Source organism: Calliopsis andreniformis, chromosome 1, assembly GCF_051401765.1.
Source record: "Calliopsis andreniformis isolate RMS-2024a chromosome 1, iyCalAndr_principal, whole genome shotgun sequence".
In the NCBI taxonomy this organism is placed as follows: Eukaryota; Metazoa; Arthropoda; class Insecta; order Hymenoptera; family Andrenidae; genus Calliopsis; species Calliopsis andreniformis.
This window is the reverse complement of record NC_135062.1, coordinates 3,939,990-3,964,675: the sequence shown is the minus strand read 5'-3', so window position 1 is coordinate 3,964,675 and position 24,686 is coordinate 3,939,990. Positions and strand designations below refer to the sequence as shown.

At 31.4% G+C, this 24,686-nt stretch overlaps 1 protein-coding gene across 2 annotated transcripts in view; it reads right to left on the bottom strand.

The window, feature by feature from the left end:
• Cnn (phosphodiesterase 4D interacting protein centrosomin) overlaps positions 1-23,679 on the bottom strand; it is a 73,660-nt gene extending 49,981 nt beyond the window's left edge. Inside the window, exons 1-2 of one of the 2 annotated variants that reach the window (XM_076383272.1) lie at positions 23,312-23,679; positions 2,165-2,220 (exon numbers count right to left, since the gene is read on the bottom strand). In XM_076383272.1, the coding sequence (XP_076239387.1) occupies positions 2,165-2,220; positions 23,312-23,433 (178 nt within the window). In that variant the 5' untranslated portion in view covers positions 23,434-23,679. The remainder of the gene's footprint in view (positions 1-2,164; positions 2,221-23,311) is intronic. The other variant, XM_076383188.1, reaches the window with a different exon arrangement.
• Between the last annotated feature and the right edge of the window lie 1,007 nt (positions 23,680-24,686).

Sequence of the window (24,686 nt, the reverse complement as noted above, 5' to 3'; positions counted from 1 at the left end):
CACTTAAGTTCCACAAATTTACTGTTTAAATAATTAAAATCAATAGAATCTACAACCTTTATTCTATATTTAATAACGTCAATGCACTTAATCTCTCTCGATTTATATTGTTATATTTGTATGTACGTGAATAATTTTGTACACGTTTTGAACTTGAAAATGACCGTTCGAAATTTTTGCTAAGAACCGCTGCAGCCAGTACCGAAATCCGCTTCTGGATATTTTACTTTATATTAACAGATTTTATACCCTGTGGAGTATCTTCACATTTTTTACATTTAGTTGTTTTTTAAACTTTCTTTTGTCCGTAACTATATATATATATATATATATATATATATATATATATATATAAGGTTTACCAACTTACATGCTTAGTGCTAACTGAGCTAACAAAAGTCGCTGAAAAAAACTGTAAATAGTATCTGTAAGTCTGTAAAGTTAGCTTTGAGGTTCGAAAGAAAGCTAGTCCTATTTTACTAATTGTAAGTTAACTGCGTTAGAACTTAATATAATGTAATACAAGGATACCCAACAAAAAAATGAACAGGGGCCTGATGATAGTTCGGTATAAGCAAATTCTATGTGGTGGAAAAGTTTGAGCTGTGTCTCGGTTCTTGTGTCGCTATACAGCTGGTTGGAGTTATACTCCCCCTCTTGCTTAAGAAATAAACTGGAAGGGTGCTAGGGCAGTTCCTTTACCAGATGCAAGCTTGAAGCTATCTGAAGGAAATGCGAGAAAAGTATTCTCCCTATATAATAAGAAACTCAAATTTTATAGTGAAGTTATAAATTCAGGAAGTTTCCAGGTCGGCAACTAGTGAATTTTTAAATTCTATAGTCGAGCGTAAAATAAATATTATTTTCAATAAAAAATTTTATATTTTTGACGGGAGTGGAGGTTAACCGTTCAAAACTTAAAAAAAAACAATTATTTTCCTTACACACTTACATGGACTAATATTTTAAGAATCTTTTAAAATAAATCCCGTGAAAAAATTTGAAGAATTATTGAAATTCCAGAATTCTGAACAGGACACGCTGTAGAATGTAAATAGCCCTGCAGCTTGTCGGAGTTTAAACACGGTTTTCTTGAAACCACATTTTTTAATACGGTGGCCTTGATAACTTCCAATCTTATATGCAGGTCCATCGTAAAATCCCGCATCTGGCAACGAAGACTTTTTTCGATACGATTCTTCGTTTTTTAGTTACAAAGAAAGTTATTCTTTTTTCGAAATAGTGGAACATTTTCTTTAGTATACCACCATTCCATTATTTTGCAGAATTTTAACAATCCTCTTGAATATCAGATACCTATTAATATGTTTACTACAATACTGCTTCAGTTTTTCATTTTATATACATAAATGTACAGACGTTTTCAATGCCACCTTTTAAAAAGCTTTTGAAAATATATTTTTTTGACCCAAACTTTTTTTTAAAGTAGTTCAAATTCTTTCAAGCAGTTAAAATGAAGTATAAAGGAAAAATACATCACACTGATAAACTGTAATAAAATGAAGAAAATACACCCATTCTACGGTGGATTAAGCGATTATCCCCCTCTTAAGTATATATTATATTTTTCTTCTTCATGATTACATTTACATTCTAGTTATAAAAGAATATATACATTACGAATAATTTAATTAGCTTTTGAAGTAAGTAAATGAAATCTTCTATACAAACTGTATCCGAAAATGAAATAATGTATTTCGTATAAGTGAAAATTAATATGTGACTCTTCCTTAAATCCTGTCGACTTTGAACATAAAGGAAATATACATACAGTCTAAAAATATGAAATACAAATTCAAAATAGATGTTCCATTATTTTCACAGCTATTATAAAAATGCTTTTTAAAATGTGCAGTTGAACACTTTTAAACCTTTCTTTTCACGACTTAGTGATAAAACATATTCTTTAAGTATTTACAGCAAATTTATCATAAGTATCATGGAATTAAGTAATTCAATACAAGATAGAAAATGAAAAATTAGAGAAATTTGCAGCAATTTTAGTTTTGCTCTATTGTCTATTCCTGCTAGACTGTTAATAAGCCGTAAAATATAATACATTGTCACTCAATATATAACTTTATTAAAACTTTAATACAAGGTAGGAACAGAATTAAATTAAAAAATAAATTGATATACTTACCATTTGTTAATGGTAGAGTCTGATTCATGGTAATATCCTGCAGCGGCATACTTGTACTGTAAAAAAACAAACCATATATCAGTTAGTTACTTTGCCATTTTTATGCAAACAATATAAAGGAAACAGATCTTTTAATTTTGTAACATAGCGTAGCTCATCATGCACAAAACTCGTATAAAATATTCAGTAGCAAAATAGTAATATATTATAATGTGATTCAGATATAGTCTTAAAAAGATATAAAATTTTCATCATAGTTTTTAGTTTCATTAACCTACAAAATAAATAATGAATTCTCTTCTTTACGATAAGATTAAACGCAACAAACTTGAGAAAAATGGACTATTTTTTTATATTTTGAAAGAACGATAACGAAAGAACGTGAGCAAAGACAGTTTATTTTTGGAATAGGACCTAAAATGAAGCGGCGGCACGTGGTACCTTCCAATTCCACAGGAAATAGACTCTACGAACTAGACCGAATTAGATAAAACTTTTAAAAAGGATCAAGATGAAGGTTGCATTCTATTTCCAGACTGTCACATCAGAGAGCAAAATATCGATTTGGTAAGGATGAGGTGTTCGCATAGGTAAAGGACTAGTCAGCGAGGAGCATCCAAAGAATTCAATATCTGTAATTTCAATACAATAAACATCTAACCATATCTAAAATGTTAGCGTTTTCTTTTCTTTCTCAATACATAGTCTAATCAATTATTTTGTATACAGTATCTACGTTTAAGTAGAATTCACACTATAACATCAATACATATATGTGATATTTTGTAGAATAGTAGCAGAAACAAAATATAATAAATATATGTAAACACATTACAAATTGTACATGTGTTTAAATATACTTTTCTTCGTAAACATTTAAGACTTCTTTCTTATCTGTTTTTGTATTTATATTACTTAAAAAAGATACTTCTCATTTTCATATTTTTTAAATTGGTACACATATATCCTATTATAACTTGCATTTCAAGTAACTGCATCTTTATGATGCTCACAAACAAGCATGATTTCGTTTTGAAATTGCACTAGATACTAGTTATAATATATCCATGTCTAATGTTATAAATTCATTAAAGCTTTAATGAATTATGAATTGGTCAGACCGAGTCTTTATTTTAGAGACATGTTAATGTATATGGTTGGAAGTTCCATGTGTTGATTCAAATCCACATACCGCCTAACAATTTTTTCCCTCCTTTTTGACATTAGTAAAATTGTTACAATGTCATGCTATGTTTTTTTGTTTTAAATTAACTTTAAATTTCAAAATGTATTTTTAACGAGCATTCATGTATAATCATATATTTCATTTATGGCATTTATGACTGCTTCTAAATATGTATATATTATCCGTGAGTGTAGTCAATACATTAAATGGTAGGAGTTAATAAAAAAATTTATGTACTTGTCGAATACGGGACCATTGATTAACAATTGTATTACTTATTATAATATTTTTGGAAAAAATAGATTAACATTTACCTAGAACATGCAAATGAAAAGTATAATTTTTTAATGTGTTATCAAAACAAATGAAATTCTTTAGAAATTTTAAACCATTTTTTAATTTTTACAGTGTCCAAGATATTCGATATTCGATAAAGTTTCACCGTTCGAACCATTCATGCTATTTTCACCCATTCAACATGAATGTCGGCCAATGAAAAAAATGTGGAGTATTTTTATGAGGCCTACACTGTACATGAATTACATCAAATTCGGTAACTTTTGGATAGTTCCGTCTAAATTTTATTTAAAAGTAAAAGCATTATACATATCGATAGCTTAATGCACAAACATTGTATGTCCATTTTTTATCAAGTTTGAGATTTTATAATATAAAATCTATTTATAATACAAAATCTCAAACTTGATCGAAAGTTAGCATACAACGTTCATGCATTAAGGCATCCATTCATGTTAAAGCTTCTGTTTTCGTATTACTGTTTCCTATTTCTTTAATAGCCAGAGACGTATCGATGCACTTTTTTTCTATACGAACGATATTAACTACTGAACGCATTCAAAAATTCAGACACTTTTAACAGTCACAGGCGTTAACCTCTGTGAAAAATCTCCCAGTCATTAAAGTATTAGAGTGCATGTTAATGAACTTTAATTTTTTAGGCAAATTATAAGCAAATTGCAGGCATTTTCGATAGTTAGGCAAAATAATCTCCATACCATTTTTTTTATTAGTTTAGTATACAAAATTAATCTAAATAATAATTTGTAACACATTTTTCAACCTGATGAGCTTCTTCCGTCATTTTCCATTTCAAACATTGAACTGAATCGTTAATTTGTACTATTCAATGCCAATCAGTGACTTGTAGATTTCGTAGTGTGTATCGTTTTAGGAGGAAGCAGTAAGGGTCAAACCGTCCCAGACTGCGCGGAGCTAGCAAATAATAACGCAACTCTTAGAACTTGTTAAAATTCGCGACAACCCACTGCCACTGAAGGGACGTTATACCCTGTTAATTACTCATTTCACGTTTCAACACTGGCTTAACAGAAATAGCGTTTAGATGAAATCTAAATTAAACCTTTCTGGAAAGTCTGCATTTCCTTACTGCTTTTACGTAGTTTGAAGTAGTTCTGTACGATAAATCACTGACATGTCACGCAAACGGTTTTACATCACGTTTAGTCACAGTTCGTTAGAATGATGGAAATTGCAATTAAAATCTAGGTCGTGTATAATTATAATATATTGATTCTTCGGAATTATACCTATCTGGTTATTAAACAAAAATGATACTCCTATGTGGAATATTGTGTGAGAAAGCGAAGGAACGAACATATTTTATAATAAGACACATATATTATTGGCCTGTGCAACAATGACACTGCAAATAACAAACAAAACTGCAAATAAGTGTTTTTTCAAGAGACGAAAAAAATTCATTTCATTTAATAAAACCTGTGATGAAATGATGAAGGAAATGTTTTATAATGTTAGGATAACAAAAAATTGTTAGCACTCTCGAGTTACTTTTAAGTTTGAATTAGTCACAAATGGTATTCATGAAATCCTAAATTCATCCCTTTTGTGCAATTATGTCACTGTTGTCCTGAAGTTGAAAACTGATGTTCACCATTTGTATTGTAAATGTTTCTAGGTGAAGTAATCACAGTAGTGGGATACACTAAACAGTAATCAAATTGTGTTATGCAAGGAATATTAAACGAACTCGAATATTAAACGAACGTAGTTGAACAAATTTTGATAAAATTTTGGAATAACATTACTGTTAAATACATTTACGTCATTCTTTCATCAGAAAACTAAAATCAATTTCTAAATCAACAACACAACTAACGTTATTGCTACAAAGTATGATATCCAATAACTAATATTTCAATAATGACATTATTGTCATCTAGTAGTCAGGAATGTTCAGAAAATTATAAAACTTTTACAGTGACAAGATCAGATATTTTTAAGCCTAGCAACATATTTATCTCAAAATTAAAAAATTTGCAGTTACGTGATTATTACATCAAACCGACGATATACATGCACATTACCATGTACAAGTATTTGAACACTTTCATATTATTGGAAATGCATAAAATACACTTCAAGTAAAATTCTTTAAAATAGTCATGACTGCTGAAATTATCTCAGAGGGTTATTGTCTAGGATTTACAAATACCAATGAGAGTAACATTTGATATTAGTTAATACAAATAAAAAAGTGTATTTCATGTATTCCCAGTAATGTGAAACTGTCTAAATACTTAAGTACTAAGCATGGTACTGTACGGTTGCAGACTTCCCGACAATACATTCATATTCTCATTTGTTATAAACTATCCCATTACCTCATTGCTAGTCAGTGATGGTTAATGATGTTCTCTATTGGAAGTGACAAGGAACTACAAAGTGTTAACAAAATTATGGGATACATTACATCTAATACACTTGTACTCATAAGTATATAAGTACGTGTATACTCAACACACTGCTACTGGGAAACATGAATTGGCGTCTGTTAAATTATGTATATACATATCTACATTTGACAATATTCCGTCAGCAATATATTAACCAGCAATTTCACAAATTTTTTATTTATTTTTTGCAAACACCTGCAATTATAATAATCACCCCAAGTCTTTTCCAAAAAGGATCGCTTCCCAAAATTTTATTAAAAGTAGTATGAACCTTTCTACCCCGCCAATCTTTTTTAACTCTATTTTTAATTCCTTGATATGGTTTACTCAGTAGTAAAAATGATGCTTTTTTCAATCTATTTACAATTCACGAGACGCACGTAATCCGTTCTCTTTACGGAGAAGTTCGAAACACGTGTGTAACCGTGGACATTCTGTTTTTCGGCTGCACCCTAACATCCGACTCGGATATATTAAGCGCAACCCCTTACGTTGGAGTTTAACTAATTCGAATCAAGACTTCTGAGAATCTTCGGACGCCTCAGAAGTCGTTCAAACCGGAACGACGATGAGAAAGGAACCAAACGGTGGCACTGCACTGATATTATTATTTTACACTTGAGGAAATATCGTCCCGTCAGTTTGCGTAAAATGCATTTCAACGGTGTGGTTTAAAAAGAATACATTACCTCGATAGGTTCTGTGTTTCACGCTATAAGACTTATTGGAACACATTGGGAAAAATGTATGAATTTAGAAAGTTAACGAACAGGAATTTATGACAATTATAGTGTCTGAAACTAGGCTACAAATGTCGCCAGTTAATTGTTACACTTTTTGAGAACTTGGGCAAAGGGCATAAATATTCAGGGTTGTTTGCAGAATATAAAATCAAATTTGTATCAGTCATACTAAAGAACTTATTTTCACAGGTTTCCATTGTACAAAATTTAAAAAGACTTTTGAAAATATACATAATTTCTTGTATATATTACAACTTTATGTAATATAATGAGATTAATATGGATATCTAATTACAAAAGAATAGATCCAGATCTGAATCGCTTAAAATTCATAAAGGTTGCTCAATATGACATTACACCTCAAGTTTCTTAGAGCCTTTGCTTATACTACACAATTAAAAATTTTCATTAAATGCTGACATTCGGTACAAATTTATTAAATTAATACTGTGTAACGCATTTTCATACAATTATTGTACACGGTCAGCTTTTTGCTTAACCACCATATTGAATCACGTGCAGCTTAGGACGTTTTCAGCTCAAAATAACGTAGACTTAAATTAGGAAAACAAGATCTTTTAACCACAGTGTTAGTAATTTTAATAAGAATTAATATAATTTAATATTACTAATTCGTTGTATGTGAAGTCATAGAAAATATATGAAAGTTGACTTCTTTTCTAGACTAATCTATACACTTCTTAATGCATTCATCGATAGAGTTCGTTTATTCTCTACAATAATCTACTAATAATAAAACATTTTTTATTAAAAAACCATTGCTTTAGGGGATATAGAAAATGGAGCTAGCACACTTACACCTGTATTTCCTGAAATAACGCGGGAGATCAAAATAAGATCAAAACCGACCTTTTGACCTATGACATCATGACTTACTGTGCAGAGATAAGAAAAAGTCCAATGAAAAGAATATGGTTCTGAGTAATCGTTGTATCATCTCCCCTCTGTGACCCATCTTTTTTTGAATGGAATACGCCAGCACAATTTTGTTTTGATAACCAAACATGTGTATTTCTCATTAATTACAACAGAGTCCAAGAATTGCACCGTTTGCCCTTGTGCTGTTCTTCTTACCTCTGTACTGTACACATGACTTTGATTATAAGAAATGCAAAAATACATATATGAAACACTAGTAATGAAATAACCACTATAAAAAGAGTGGTAAAGGAAAATCTACTTTCATAAATGCTCAAAAAGATCCCCATCAAGTTTGATATTTCTCTAAAGAATAATCCTGCAGTGGTCGTGACAAAAACTGTAGCATGAATGTCTTGTGAGCATGAGATTCATGTCATCTGCACGATCACTGCAGAGTTAATAAAAGATTCTTTGGACAATTTTATGTTTCAAGAAATGTATAACTACTTGAATCTTGAGAATATATTTTTTAAAGCCTTAATTTCAACACTTACTTTGATATGAGTTGTAATCATTGGTTAAGAGAACTAGAAAATGCCTTGCTAATGTTGGTCACATTGAACGCAACATACAGCATTATTAACAACAAACTTGTAAATTTTGAAAAAATTTTAAAAATTAATTCTTTGGCAAAAGATTAGCAAAAACATAGTAAAAAAATATAGTGTTAATTTAGCGATGAACTTTTTAAGTAGCTACGCTAGTTTAATATACGTGAGAAAAGTAGCTACTCGAATGTGATCAAGAACATGCCACGCAATACGTAAAATGTCACTTATTAACGGAATATAAGACAATTAATACCTACCATAAATCAATTCCGTACTAATTATGTACACTATAAACACTTAAATGAAGAAAACAATGAAGAACTAGCAAAAGGGAAAAAGAAGGCCAGTATCACGTCGATTAGATGAACGCCTATCGTATGATGGTCGATAAGTACATATGTTACACAGTTACTAGTGAATCTTGGAAATTGATTGGTTATATCCTACAAAAGTAACTAGCGCTAAAGATCATATTTTCTAAAATGAGATACATCCTAAACTTGTGCATTACTCTAATTTTATTCTTGATTTGAACAATATGACAAAGTTTCATTTTGGCTTGATGCTTATGGCATTGTACATATTTTTAAATCACGAAAAATCTTATGTTGTAAACAATGGTTTACTACACAATTATTTCATTCTTATACTTGCAAGTGTATAATTTCCAATTTTTAGTACGTTTTATGCGAATAAATACCATTAAAATAATATGTTAGGTACGTAAGTTCTAATACCTCCATTGTAATCTCCTATTGGTACTTGATACGCAATGAAATACTCAAACATAAATGTATACCTATATAAACATAAAGTCACCTCAATTTCAAAGTTTTAATCACAACATATGTTCTTCAGTACTGTTAACTTTTGTTAGGTAAAATCCAAAACAATACTAACTACAAGTAAATTATTGTGGCAAATTAGTTAGCTAGACCCACTCTTAAAATAAAATGGATCGATAATAAACATTTTCTAAACCAATTGCTAAACAGTTAATTTTAATCTTTACAGGAATTTTTATAAAAATAAATAAAATATAAAATTATAATTCAAAAATATTATACAGTTTTCGTTTAGTATGATGATATTTTTTAAAGAATTAAATGAATCCGAGGTATTGATGAATAAAAAATCTAAAAAATTCACAATATATCAGTTTGAACCATCTTTTCATGGAACTATGATCGAGAAAATTGAAAAGTTTTTACTGAAAATTCCTACTTCTATTCAAATTAAATCTTCAAAATTCGATTTAAAAAAAGGATACAATTAGAAGAACATTTATATTTTATGAAATGACGCAGGGAGCTGTCGTCATCTGGCAAGATGGAGGGTGGTTGTGTAAGTAATCAATACTTGGAGAGCAGGAGATATAGCAGCATGGACCGAAATAAAAACACGCAGTATGAGCTTTGATTCTCCTTATGGCGTATAGGTAATGACTCCATAGAATACTTTTGTTACATAAGATATTATGTATGCTATAACATCTGTTATTTACCCTTAAATAAATAAGGTTATTCTATGAACTTTAAAGAAATACGAAGTCATTCTTAATTACTAATTGCAAGAGGGTATTGCTCTTATTAAGAAGGAATTCTCTTTTGTTAGAGGAAGCAGCAGATCCAGATTCGCTGGCTAACAATTGTCTAGATTCAAGATAATTCAATTTTTGCCCTCCTCCACATAATACATAAAATTTATGATGAAATGATTTCTGACGAACCTAAATAGTAGCGTAATTCACTATTATGAAAGAAAATATTCGTGGTGGTTTTATGCGTTTTACAATGCACTAGCTCCGCGTAGGCTCTAGAATCAGTTGCAACATTCCTTTTAAAATTGATTTCTGAAAGATCGAAATTATCAAAGAAACGCCAAAGATATAATTATTGTGTACGTCAAATAGCTTTCATCAAAAACATTGAATGGATTTAAAAAAAATTTATATAAATAAAATAGATTCCTTTTCATTTCTTACCAATGTGCATGTCTCTTGTGCACGGATATCGACTTTCTAAATAATTACTTAGCATGTGATGTATCTTAAGACCCTGAGGCGAATAATACAAACTGATTCCAACTAATTCAGCTCTCAATTATTTTATTGTCACACTCATATGAAATATACAGGAATCTGTAGACGTGCCTACTCGGTTGCTCCGGACTAAGTGTCCCGCGCTTAGAAAATTCCGCCCTTAAATCCTACACGAAAAGAAAGATAGTGATAGTAGAAAGAACGAAGAAAGAAAACGGAAAGGAGAGAAAACCGGAGAGAAAGTTGAAAGAAAAGAAACAGTCCGTAAGGTCGCCCTGGTCTGGTCGCCAAATGTGCTTGATGATGACCAGGCCAGGACGAACCCTTGAGAGCGTAGAAATCGAAAGAATAGACAGGAAATCGTAAACACGTCAGGAAAAGTAGAAAAGAGAAAGCTACGAAGACTAAAGACAAAAATATACACTAACAATGAATTCATCACAGCAAGGGCGAGTTAGCCGTTACACACGCCACAACCCTTTGTGGCATATCTTAATAAAATGGGAGTGTGTACAATATTATTTAGATTTTTAGATTATTTTTAACTATGCACAGTTAAAGTAGTATTTCAATTCTGAAAAATAATGTAGCAGAGTGGGTTGTTCTTTTATAGAGAAAACTTTAGAAGTACATAAATATGTACAGTACATAAAAAGATATTCTATGTTGGTAGCACAAAGATATTTTCAGTTTAACCAATAGAATTACTTCGATGAATTAAATTAAAAATAATCAAATGAAAGTAATACCGAAGTTTCTATAATAGATATCATCTTAACTGTCGATTAGTTACACTTGATTTAAAATTGAGTAAAACGAATTTTCATAAAAAATAAGAATACTACATAAACCAAGTATGTAATATGTAATACAGGTAGGTAAAACAAGATAAAAGGTATTGTCATGTGAGAATTTGAACTTTCGACTGGACTGGCACAAAACCAAAAAATGCAATTCAAAAAACTTATCCATACGACCATATTAAAGATTCATAAAATATCCTGTAGATATTTCCTACGCTGAATACTAAATATTTAATGCTTTTAATTCAATCTCTTTTAGGGTTCCTTTACTTATATTTAATCTAAGAGATTGAACGCGCATCAAATGCAATTGAAGTTTAAGCATGCTCCCTATTTAAAACCTACATAAATAAACATGAAATGTGGAAACCTAAATTGATGATGCATTGTTGGGACAATTGGTATTTTTGTGCTGATGAAATATACAGTAAGTTTATAATAGTAAATTAGATATACATATTCTTAATATAAGCGAATATGTATAATACTCCCGATTTTCTTCGTCAAACTTTGTCAACACAATCACAACTATAACAAAACAATGTTATATCGACATTTACTCATACATTCAACCAGAAACTGTAAAAATATATTTTATCTGCATACATATTAAATTTTTCATAACTTATTAATATTACATGCATTTTACAAAAAAGAACTTAAATAAAAATTATAATTCAGAGCAAAATGAAACTTTATTTCGAAGTTCATAATTTATAACACAAAATTCAAAACATGAGATAAAATGATGAGACTCGTACCGTTAAACTTATATTGTCAGTTAAAGGTTAACAAAGTTCAATGATATTCCAACTATACGTATTTTATGCATTTGAGTGTGACAAATAAATTGAAACGTTCACAGCATCCATTTATAAACTGATCCAAATTATTAATTCTATTATTAGAGATAGAAAATACCTTGAGTATTTTCTATTATTAGAGATAGAAAATTACCTTGAGTAATCTGTAAACTATTTCTTCTATAAACAAATGCATCTGAATTAAAATTTTATATCAAATTCAGACGACATAAAAAAAATATTGAATAATAAAAATAAGTAAAAAATACTAAAGTTTGCATACAGAATAGTGCCTCGATTGAAATCGACTTCTATGCTTCGATAATTGTATCTAACTTATCACTACTTATTTACGCACACTTAGAATTCAACGACCCTTGCTTAGAGCAGCTTGACCCTCGAAAACAATACAACTATAAACATGAAGATCTAGAATTAATAATACAAAGAAAAATTCCAAGTTCTGTAGTTCTAATGTTTCCATTAGATCTTCATAAAAGTAACACCAATCGTTCCCTTGTACTCTTCCAGTAAAAAGGATACTAAACGCGATATTATTTGCTTAATTTTTGGCAATATCAGAAAAAAGATTGTTTTTAAAATTTAAAAATTACTTTCTTAAAAATAATAAGACGTACGTCAAAATTATTTAAAAAAAAACATCAGCAATCTGTTGATATCACACGATGATGTAGACACCTTTCGTAAAAATATTACCTGCGCATGAAATATACTCTGATATAAATTTAAATTTCTATATTTTTCATTTAATATGTATGCAAACAACAATGCCAATAGACTCCCAATATTCCAACAAATGTGACAAGAAACAAAATGTAACATAAAACGGAACATATTTTGTTCAAATTTATATCTGACTCGTGTGTTGTAAAAAATGTTTTAAATGGTCAATTACGGAGTAGACTCGGGAAAGCTATGTATATCTATCCCAAAAAATAATTTAGTATTAAAATGAAATTTATTTAAAAATTTTGAGAAGTTAAATATTTGGTTTAAAGTTTTTCATATTTCTTTAGAATCTAAATAGTCGCTTTGTATGTACATATTACTTTTTTCTTAAAAGTGCATACACAAAAGATTAAAGTTAGACTTTGAGCACTGTCGACTTTGATGGGCAACTACTCAGTGTCTTGAATGAGTTAGTTTTTAACGGAAAGGATTGATAACTTTTACACAAAGGCAACCCTCCAATAAAGAAAAAATATAACCCTTCGTGTAACTAAAGGTGGTTCTACTCTTAACACTGGAACTACTGGGATTAACACGTATCTAGTTTTATACCAATATTAATAACAAAAACAAGAGAACGTTTATTTACATGCTTTTCTAGCTTTTGTTTTAAATACAAAATATAAATATGTCAATCGTCTATTTAACTATCTCTTTCGAACAGCTAAAGCCGCAAAGTAATACCTATAATTTATACATTTCGGTCACAGAAAGGTTGTCTCATGGGGCTTTTGAAGTAAGTCATAGGTCAAATGACAGGAAATGGTGTCTTGACAGCGGACGCATGTCGTACATGTGCAACAGCGAAAAAGCATTTGAAACATTCGTCGAATAGAACTTTAATACATTAGATTTAGCCAGTTGTGCAGGCACTGGGAGAATCACTGCTGAAGGAAACATCCAAATAAGTGCTGAATCGGGAAAATAATTACGTTATCACTTTCAAGACACCTTACGTGATTTCCACAGCGAAAAATTGCATATAAAGATTACCAAGTTGCATTCAGCAAAAATCATGCAGAAAACATCGATGGAAAAATGTAGATTTGTAAAGAAATAAATTAATTGACGATCTAACCAACGTCCTCAATTCCTATGTTCAAGACGAAACGATGACGAAATATAAAAATGTGTTGCAGGTAAGAATTTCAAATGTGCAATAATAGCATCGAAAATTCGAATACCTTAACGAGAAGAATCTGAAGGGAATAGTACTAAAGAAAATGGTAAAGGAAGTAAAACTCGGAGCTATGGCGACAAAGTTCATACCAAATACGAATACAAATAGCTCATACTGACATACTCGTATGTGGTCCAATAGGAATCTAATCTGATTTAAAAGGAACCAAGATACTTCATTGTTTTCAGCGCTGATAACCCATGACGGTGTAAAGTGCGAATGAAAAATAACAACTGATTGACAAAACAAACGAATGCTAGAACTCTAGGCCTAAACAGTTAAATAAACAGTAACGATAAATTTTAACGATTTTTTTCTTCTATTTTCATTAGGGACTTTATGTCATATCAACTACGCGACTCTTAAACGAAAAGAGTCATCATTAAATTGTTATAATATTTTGTTTATTATTTTAGCTTTCTTGATCAATCTGAGTAGATCATATATTTTGTTCTTTTCGATTTTTGTCTGGAAGAGAGGTTCTAGTGTAAATTTTTGATGGAATACGTCATACGTCCATACGGACAGATCAGAATTAAATAAAATCAGTTGTAATCGATACCTTGCACTCATTGCATAAGACATAAAGGAATTGAGTCCTTCAATACCAGATAGTGACCTATACTAATGCATGTTATGGCAACTTGATCTCTCCTAGAGAATTCTGAGATTATTTCGTTTTTTTTAAGAAAGAGTTCATTAATGTATTCGATATGTGAGAGAGCTATTAGATACATTCCACTCAGTTTCGTATTGACGCATTCAGTTAATTCTTGAGTCCTTAATTAGATCGCTTATGGAATGATGATAACGGTAATCCATCGATATTTGTGACTTCCTTTTTTAACGATCTTATGCAGACAATTAGTTTCGTTTTAGTCATAATTATTACTGAATTATTTCATATGCGATAGGTATTCACGTTTCTAGTCTCACAATGAGCGATTTCATGAAGCCATTTAAACTAATAATCCTTTTCCCATTACAAACAATACATTGTAGTTCTGTGCAATGTATAATTTGACTACAGATTATGTTGTTTTCACTTGAACATCGTAAATCGGGCCTACTACCATGTCACCTTCTAGTAGCCATGGTCAAGTAGTAGTAGAACAGGCGCGTTCACATTCAAGTGCGAACTTTCCTCAATTATCGAATCGTTAAATGTATTAACTTGGCCACTTACGCAATTAGCTCGGTCCAGTCGGATGCAAACATTATTTATGAAGCGGTACTTCGCTTGCTAGTGTATTGTTAAGTCGGGGAGTGTGGGTGTTCAGTAGGCGAAAGAGTTCAATTACAGCTTTAATGAATGCACGCAGCGCGGGGGCGGGGGGGTCGATGCGACGTATGTAGATTGATGCAATTTAGTCTGACATGTCGCTACAGTTTGACGTGTAAGAACCATTTCACGACAAATCGCAATAATATTTAACACCATAACCACCAATTCTTTTCGATCTTGGAGTATTGGTAATTATGTAAAATTTTTGCCTCTTGGCTCGAAATACAAGGTTAGCAGGGTTACCGTTCTGTTTCAAAATTCGAACTTGTCTTTCTAATTGATTAAAGATGAAAAGACACTCTTTTTAATAAGTATAAGTTTACAACAGTGCATAATGTACGAACGTAGTGGCTACGATAATAAGGCCAAAAATAAGTATATACCCCCCCAATGTCTATAAAAATATACCGAAATTGATTCTGTTATCCATGATATTCCTTCCAAACTTATATATTTCTTATCAATTTTTAAGTCTTTTAACAGTTCTGTAGTCTGTGTAATAATCATTGACTTCTTCTTTTAATGTTTCTGCAACTTTGCCACCAATAAACTTTATTAAAAGTCATCAAAATACAAACATCATTAGATCGAAAGAACAGCTGAACGTCTATCTTCATTATTATTTAACGAAATAACACTACTATTCGATTTTCGACAGAAAATTCCTGAGTTATGTCAGGCACATGCTTCAGCAGACATCCAACGCTAGATATGTATTTGGAGCAACGTTGTCAGATTGTGTAGTAATCTCTTCTTCTATCTTTAAAAGCAAATGCATCGCTTTTATTAACTCAACAAAAACAGCGTTTTCTTTCTTTTTGATATTCCATTTTAGATATATATCTATGAAATAAAGGATTAGTCACTAATTTAGAGGCAGAACGCTTTCAATTATACTTTTTCATATTGTGTTACCAGTATAATTTTGACTACGATTCAGTATTATACAGATCCGTGCGAAAGTGTGAAATGGATCAAGACGCTGTTTAATTTATTTTAAATTTGCGGGACCACTTTTTCTGTAAGACAGGAACCTCCCTAAATCGTCAATTCAACGAACGCCCTGTAGAAGTACCTACCATTCATGAGCCAGAGAAGCGACAACACCGCAAAAATTAGTGGTTCTAACCACCAGGGATCTACTTCTTTAAAAAATCAGACAGTGGTATTTATCCATATTTTCTCCAAATCAATTCAAAGGTAAGAACAACATTAAGTTAAAGAACAAAGGTTTAACTTCGAATATGATTACATGTATTCAAATGGAATAAACTGATTTATACATTTCTGAAAATACCGTTTTATCACTTTAAAAATACCTATGAATACAAGTTAATACCATGAAACACAACTATTTGCAGCTAAAAATATTTACGGCGAATAAAAGATATATTGGCCCATTTCGGTTGGATTTGTACAATAAAAATTTAATAAACAGTTTACCCACGTTCTGTGTCATGTGTACCGTTTCTGATACACGCCTAAAACTCCATAAATTACTATTCACGCACTATCGCGTAAGAAATTTGTGTTCAATTAACGATGACATGCATGGCTAACAATTTTGAGATGGTGCGTCAGTTTCATCTCGACATGGAACATGTTAATCTAAGAGGACAAAATTTTACATAACTTAGCTTCTTGATTGTATGTACTACTAATACTCTGAGTTTGGAATGGACTAGCGATTATGGTCTTAAACGTGCGATTTAACATGCAATGACTCATATGTAGTCGCTGTGTCATAATCTTTCAAAGATAAATCAGACGTTTACTACCTATTTCCAAGTCGATTTCTGGTTAAAATAAAGACAAAAATATGGGATGATGAAAATAATGTAAACTACATTAACACTACTTACAGTTATCAAGACTATTGTTGGATTTTATCAACTTCTTAACTTGCGACGCTGGTTTTTCTACGCAGTATTTATCCTACTCTCCACGCTTTAAACAATAACTTCCGACTGTTCGCCAGAGTGCAAGACTTCTGGGTTATCGATTCAATCAAAACTTTAAACACTGGTCTACTTCCTCATTCTGGTTACACAAATTCTGCTTCTAAAGAAAAAGCCTATTATAGGGCCACTAAAATACTAAGTATTTTTTTTAATATTCAGGATTGAAGTTGGACTACTGTATAAGAACACGATTATGTTATATCATTAGTGTCATTGAGGCATGATGGTAAAGATTCGTACAGATTAGTGAAGTTACTTGAATTCAAATACGGTAGTACACATTAATCAGCGCATATTGCAAGACAAGAGAAAGTTGAAAGGACCCCAAAACTTCCCTTGAAGCTTGAAAGGATATTTCAAATCAAATGAATAACAGATTCAGATTGGTTAAGTTGTCTACAACTAAGTGCATTCAAGCCGCTTGAATTCAAGTAACTTAACTAATCTGAACGAGTCTTAAGATGCCGAAGTTGTATGCGGCAGACTATAGTCCAATTCTCGTGTACCTTGGCATTTATTTTTAGAGGGTGAAAGAAGACCTCAAAGTCGAGGATAAAATATTTATTTTTTGAAACTAATGGAAATAGAAGAATGTGGTAATTGGAAATTTTTCTAGTTCTTTTTTAAGGACTCTCTATGTAATAGCTATAATAGTATGAGTGCCAACTGAGATCTCTACATGCACTGTTTATATTTAGATTATCCTTATCACGGGACGTAATTATAGAAGGTTTACTTTCTATCTGTCAATAATTACAGTGACTCTGAGTTACAAAAACGCACTTTAAGTTGAATACTCCTGGGTTAATTCTCCCTCTCAAACGTGAATCATTCAAAACCCGGGTCAGGAATGATTCGGATTCGCTTTATTCAGATCCACTTTCAGTTAGAGTACATGAAAAAACTTTCTACACTCCAACTACTAATTTTATTATCAGGAAAGATTTTATGTACAAATTATAACAAAATGGCGGCAGCCAAAAATCGATATTTTAACTTTCAGCTGCCGCCATTTTATTACAAATTAATTTATCAAATATCCCACTCAATAATGATTAAATAATTTAGTATGTATCTAAAAATTGAAGGATTTTTTATTTTAGACAATCCATCTCCAAGTAGCATCGCAATATGCTTTCAATAAAACGGCTTTTGAGATGTTAACTGTATCTTTTATACTCATTTATTTTGTATGAGAAAAACATATAAAAATTCATTCAAACTTGCTACATACAGAAGAAAAGCGTTTACTTGAAAAAGCTCAACAGCTTCGCTTTAAAAAATTCCCGAAAATGCATGTATTTTGAGCTCTAAGTAGATATCTCCTCTTTAATGCAAGGATGACTCTAAAAATGTAGATATAGAAGTATACTTTTATAACTTGTAACTTAGTAAAGTTTCGTTTTTTCCAAATTACAACTGTTTCAAAATAAGGTAAATGTCCCAGTAGCCGAGCCTGTATCAGTACCTGTACACTAATACTAATTTTCTTTAATTTTAAGCTTAATTTCTTATATACCAAATAAAAAACAATATCTACAGTATAACAAAAGTATCATAAAATAGAATATTCAGCTACTGAAATGCAATTCAAGTATCAGGACATGCATTTTTAGGTATTTATTCACAGGGACATATATCTTAAGCGTTTGGATATTGGAACATTTACCTTAATGATTGAAACGAAACTAAAGTCAGCAAAATATGTTTAATATTTGTCTCATAAACTCCTACTTCGACATCATACCTAACACATTTTTATTAGTAAACTTTCAAAATATCTTCAAGCTTTTCAACAACTTTCATTACATTATTGCTCATAACTTAATATTTTATCAGTTATTCTCTTTAAAATAACAAATTAAATTTTTACTCAAGAATCGTGTTCAAGCAAAGTATCTTCTTACTTTGAAGAAATGAGGAAATGAGGAAATTGTTCCTCGAAAGTATTATATACATATACGTACATACGTGTGTTAAAATGAAAATGAAACACGAATAAGAACCATAGAATGTTGAATTTTTTTTAAGATAAAATTTTAATTATAATGAACAACCGTATTACTGATAAAACCGCAAATGAAATATAAAATGAAAATATTAAATTGTACTATACGAATATGTTTGATCATTTTTACCATTATTTCGAGAAACATAAAATAATTTATTGAAATCACTACTATTTTATCGCCAGTATGATAAATGGTTACATTACCAAAAACTATGGTATTTACCTTTTCTACAGTTCAAGTTAATTATAAATTAGAGATACATATGAACAAATCGAATTCTTGATATTGTATAACGTAAAACTTCGATTACCTTGATCACCTATACTATATAATGTTGATACAATTTGAGTCCTGTGTATTTTCGCAAAGGGCCGCCAGAGACCAACGTTTTTATACGTAATATTGAGTCTGCAGTGGATCCTTAGTTAATGAGGAAAGATATCGCATAACTCAACGGATAGATCATGAATCTTGGAGAAATATATTTAATTGTCTCTTCGATTTTAATGCATATAATAAACGTTTCATAATTAAATTTTCTAATAATTAAAGCTGTCACAATGACGACTTACTAGTACAACTTTTTTGGGATATTACAGAGATACTCTTTATATTTATTTCAGATGCAAAGATATTGCAGAACATTTTGGATTCACAATTGGTAAAGAGCTTGAAAAATGTATTGTACAGAATTAAAACACTGAAACAATGTTGTTATTACAAAAAGAACTATTGAGCAGCACTAATTGTACGAGAAGAAGGGTGCGCTCTGAATGAGAAATTACTAGATTTGGTATTTCAGAAAAAGGTGTGCGTTATAGACAACTGAAGCAGAAAAACAGTACACTAGGTATAGGAATACAAGACAGAAGGAGGACTAGACGACCAAAACTAACAACCCAGAAGAAAGATACATTAAATATAAAGACATTCGTAGAGTAACAGCTAAAAACACACCACTCCGATATTTGTGAATTTTTGTCATCCTTCTAGATAGAAGCTTAAGAGGATGTATTATAAAAGTTCAAAGTCAATGTTTAACACTCATTATTAAATACAGAGAAAATAATTTGATGTTCCACATTTTCTCATCGGAAATAAAGTCGGTGACTTTTATAAAATACATGAAATTTTGTGAAAAGTGGGATATTTGAGTAATTTACAAAATCAAATGGTAAAGTTACCAATGATGTGGGTCCTCACTGATTTCGATAATTTTTAAATATGTTATAAATGTCGTCACTCTGAACAGTTTTTTCCTTCGACAAAATCGACGATTGGCCATAGTTTCCGAGATATTCACAAAAAACTAGTTAGGTCCAAGTTAGGCCTGGGTTAGGTCTGAGTAGGTATGTAAAACTAAAAATAGCGTGTTCTGGTAATGTCCTGTACCTAGGTTTGAGTTGGGCTTGTTCTTTCGAGCGAGTGCAACATCACGTGTAACATTGTTGCAGACCGCGATGCCGCGCGCCGCTGTAGAGTATTTATACATGAAAGTCTTTTTGCGAATATCTGGGAAATTAAAGTCGATCGCCAATTTTGTCAAAAGAAAAAGTTAGTCAAAATGTCGGGATGTATAACATGTTCAAAAATCGTCGAAATCAATGAAGACCCACATTATCGGCAAATTTACCACTCAAACAATTCCTTATTCCTCAATTATGTGAAAAGTTCCTCGCGAAAGAAATGAAAAGAAGAATTAATCTGGAATTAATGAACTATACTGTATGACTGACTAGTCATTTGCGTGGTGAAGTAAACAAAATAAAGTACAGCTGTAGGAATATTTATGACAAGACTGTCTAATATTAAGATACCTCACTCGTCTATATTCTCTTCCAACACTTTCTTTAATCCGTGAATGCATACGTCGTTCATAATGTTTGAGCTTTCTTGATAACAGGGGCACTAACCTATCATTGCGGCCTTCATAACATTACATACATGATTTCCCTGACAATGAGAACAGTTGTGAGAGAACGCGCGAGTTCTCGCTTGGTCAGCACTGATATACAATATTCATGGGCCATGATTTCACAAGTTATTTAGGAAAACTTCTTGTCAAAACATCAAAAATCTGTGCAGTAGTGATACGTACTTATAAGAGACATATTTAAAAAATATGAGAACAAATTAGAATAAATTTTAATACAAAATAATTTAATTGTACATTGTTAACGCTAAAACATTCATTGTTCAACAAATGTAGATATGCAATCTCGAAGATCGCTGTATTTTCATAGTAAATTACATTAAACTAAAATTAATTCTGTTTGTACATCAATGAATTTTGAACACGGAAGTACTATAAACGGGGTGAAGTAAAATTACTAATTCTATAGTTTGTAAATGTCTCATAGATCGCACGTCTGTAATTAAGAGTCAATTCTGTTATGTATCTGCTTAATGTACTTTTGTCATAAAAGATAAATACAGAAAAACCTTAAAATATGCTAATACTTTCTAACTTCCTCTTAATAGTGTATGTAGCACAGATGTGCACTATCGTCCACACATAATAGGACACATGGTAGAATCTAATTAAACGTTCATATCATTATTTTAATAAGAGTCCCTCAAATGGATTGCTGTCACAGAATATTATTGTTATGTATGAGAATTTATACTGTTGTGTATTATAAATCTTGCCAGCACATATATGAAAGTTATTAAATATTCAATTCGTCTATATCTGCCTCAGAGCGCCAACAGCGTTGACTTATTAAATGTAACCTGCAGTTCATTCTTTAACGTTATTTCCCAAATTTCCTATCAAATGTCTTATAAATAGTTCCATAGGAACTTTTCCAAGGTTGCACGCTTCTCTCACACTTTAGAACTCATTTCATCCCACAACTTAACAGATTCAAATCGGGTAAATGTGGTGGATAACACATAATTGTAAGTAATTGCTATTTATTTAATTATTGGTAAGATTTTGAACAATTAATTTGCATTATATTTGCATTGATCCTCTAGACATCAATGACATTCATTGATAATAATCCATAATAAAGATACAAATAATTTAATTAGGTTCCACCAAATGTCCAAAAACTTTTGGATGGTAGTGAATATATCATATTAATGGATGCACACATATGTTTATGCCACAGCAGTTCTCCCTCTTTTTCTTTGTGAAATTGTTGATATTCGTCAAAAAAAATATGTTATTATTATTATTATAATTTTATAGTCAGATGGCAAAACCTGATATACCATGACTCTAACTTTTCAGCACAGTGATTTTAAAGTTAAATAAACCAATAGATGAACCCTCACATCATAAATTGTCATCTGATTTTTTCTTAAATTACGTGATATACAGGTATATCTAGATACGAAAATCTAGATTTTATCTAGATACGCATAAAAGAATACACACTTCGATTTTGAAAAAAGTGGCATAGCTGTTTTTATCACCTGACTATAAAATTAAAAGTGGAAACAAAAAACTGTAACTACTTTATAACATAAAAAACATATCTTAAGCATGTAAAAAAAAGGTTGAACAAAGGGAAAAGCTAGGCGGCACGAATTTATCCTCAAAGCGAGTTGTACACTTGCGTGTATGTGTATATGTATGTTGTATCTTGACTTTTTGTATTTATTCATTTTCGATTATATAGTATTTTAGTACTCTCAATTGTTATCCAAAGGTTAATTCCTATTGAATTTTAACAACATATTATTTTCTGAATAAATATTAGTTCTGCTAAGACACACTAAACGCTTAACAATAGATTTTGTTCTAGATTCTCCTTTTTAGTATCTCTGCATTCCTTGAAAATATAGCGATTCGATGAACATACGTAAGTCACAAATGCATATCTAAATGTCAGAAAAATGTACAGAAATTGAAAAGCAAGATTTATGTTTTAAGGCTAACATTTTCATATCCTATACATAGATAACATCTATTTCTAAACAAATATTGTGTGCAGCATAGAAATTATAATAATATAATAATCAATTTTTCATCAATGTCATATCCATTGTATTTCTAAATCACGAATAAATTTGTATTTTAACTTATATCAGAACGTGTTCAAATAAAATTTTGTTATTTACATGTGATTCCTTCAAAACCATCATAGAACTTAATTGTAAATTATTACCAATTCGATGCATCGACACATCAGCGGGAATACTCACGTTCGAAAAGGGCTGTAAACGCTACCCCAGACGCTGGCCCTGGTTGGTGATGGTGGACTATTCTGATGTTGATTGGAATATCCGTAGCCGGCAAAAAACATGTTACGGTAATTGTTCCTCATTGGTGTGTACCCAGAATCGAGTCAATGTTCATACACACTAATACGTGTCAAATGCTTTTGGAGTTGTAATAAATCCTTGTATAAACTAACTTATAAAACAAACAACGATAACAACAATAATAACAATAACAACGACTTCGACAGTAACAAAGATAGACCTACTCTTAAATATTTAAAAAAGCTTGTACTTTTAATGAAACACTTTGGCACATGTATTTGGCACAGGACGTCAATACACTCAGATAAAGCTTCAAGCAGGCATATCAGCATCAAAACTATCAACGTCGATGGATCCTGTCAGTTTTAAGAATTGAACACCGAAGAGTCTATGTATATCGACAGTTATAGTGTGCACAATTTGTCGCTCAAACCACTGGGCTAAAAACCCATTCGCAACGCGAAACAGAGTTAGCACAGGCGACCTATTTGCTCCTGGACCGATCAATGAAAAGATAACTCTTTCGGTTGAGACGACACGACAAACGGCTCACAGTTCGTCATCTCTTCTTTATCACAGGCACACGTTTATCTCACTGTCTTCCACATAACACGTTCTCACGTAGTCAGGGGTCAAACGAGTTCTTCGAGAAAACGATAAAAATGCAATATGCAGCACGCGTTAATCCATAAAAATGTCACCCTGAATGTCACTGAATCAACAATTTATATTTCAACATTGTCCTCTTAGAAGAAAGCGATCGCTCTCTTAGCGGCCTGTTGTCTTCCATCGTGAACTAACACCTTTTGCCACGAAACACAAGACGAATGGTTGTGATTTCTCAGTTGTAAAAACTGCCGAGTACTTATGAAATGTTAACCTTATCTACAACCACGGTACGATGATAAACGAAAGTACATTTACTATCACCATAATGTTACCACAACACTACGCTTCATACTCCAGCGACGGGTTGAACGCGACTGAAGGCAGGCGGCGGCGCGGCTCGTGGATGTGGATGGCTTGAGAGGAGGTAGAGCGATCTAGCGAGTGAACAGAGGGTTTAAGGTCGGAAAATTCGTGCAGCCTGGCCTGCGAGAGGGAGAAAAACAAACGCGTCGACCCCATATGGATGAAAGAGAGAAAGGGAAACAGTATAGCCGACATAAAGAGCACAAAAGAGAACATGAATAGAGAAAGAATTGTACGATAAAAACAGATAAACGCGGGGTTCCAAATAGATGAAGTGAAACATGATGTGACGAATCAAATGCAGTGTTTCTCATTAGAGCTTTAGCTAGGAAACATGAATATG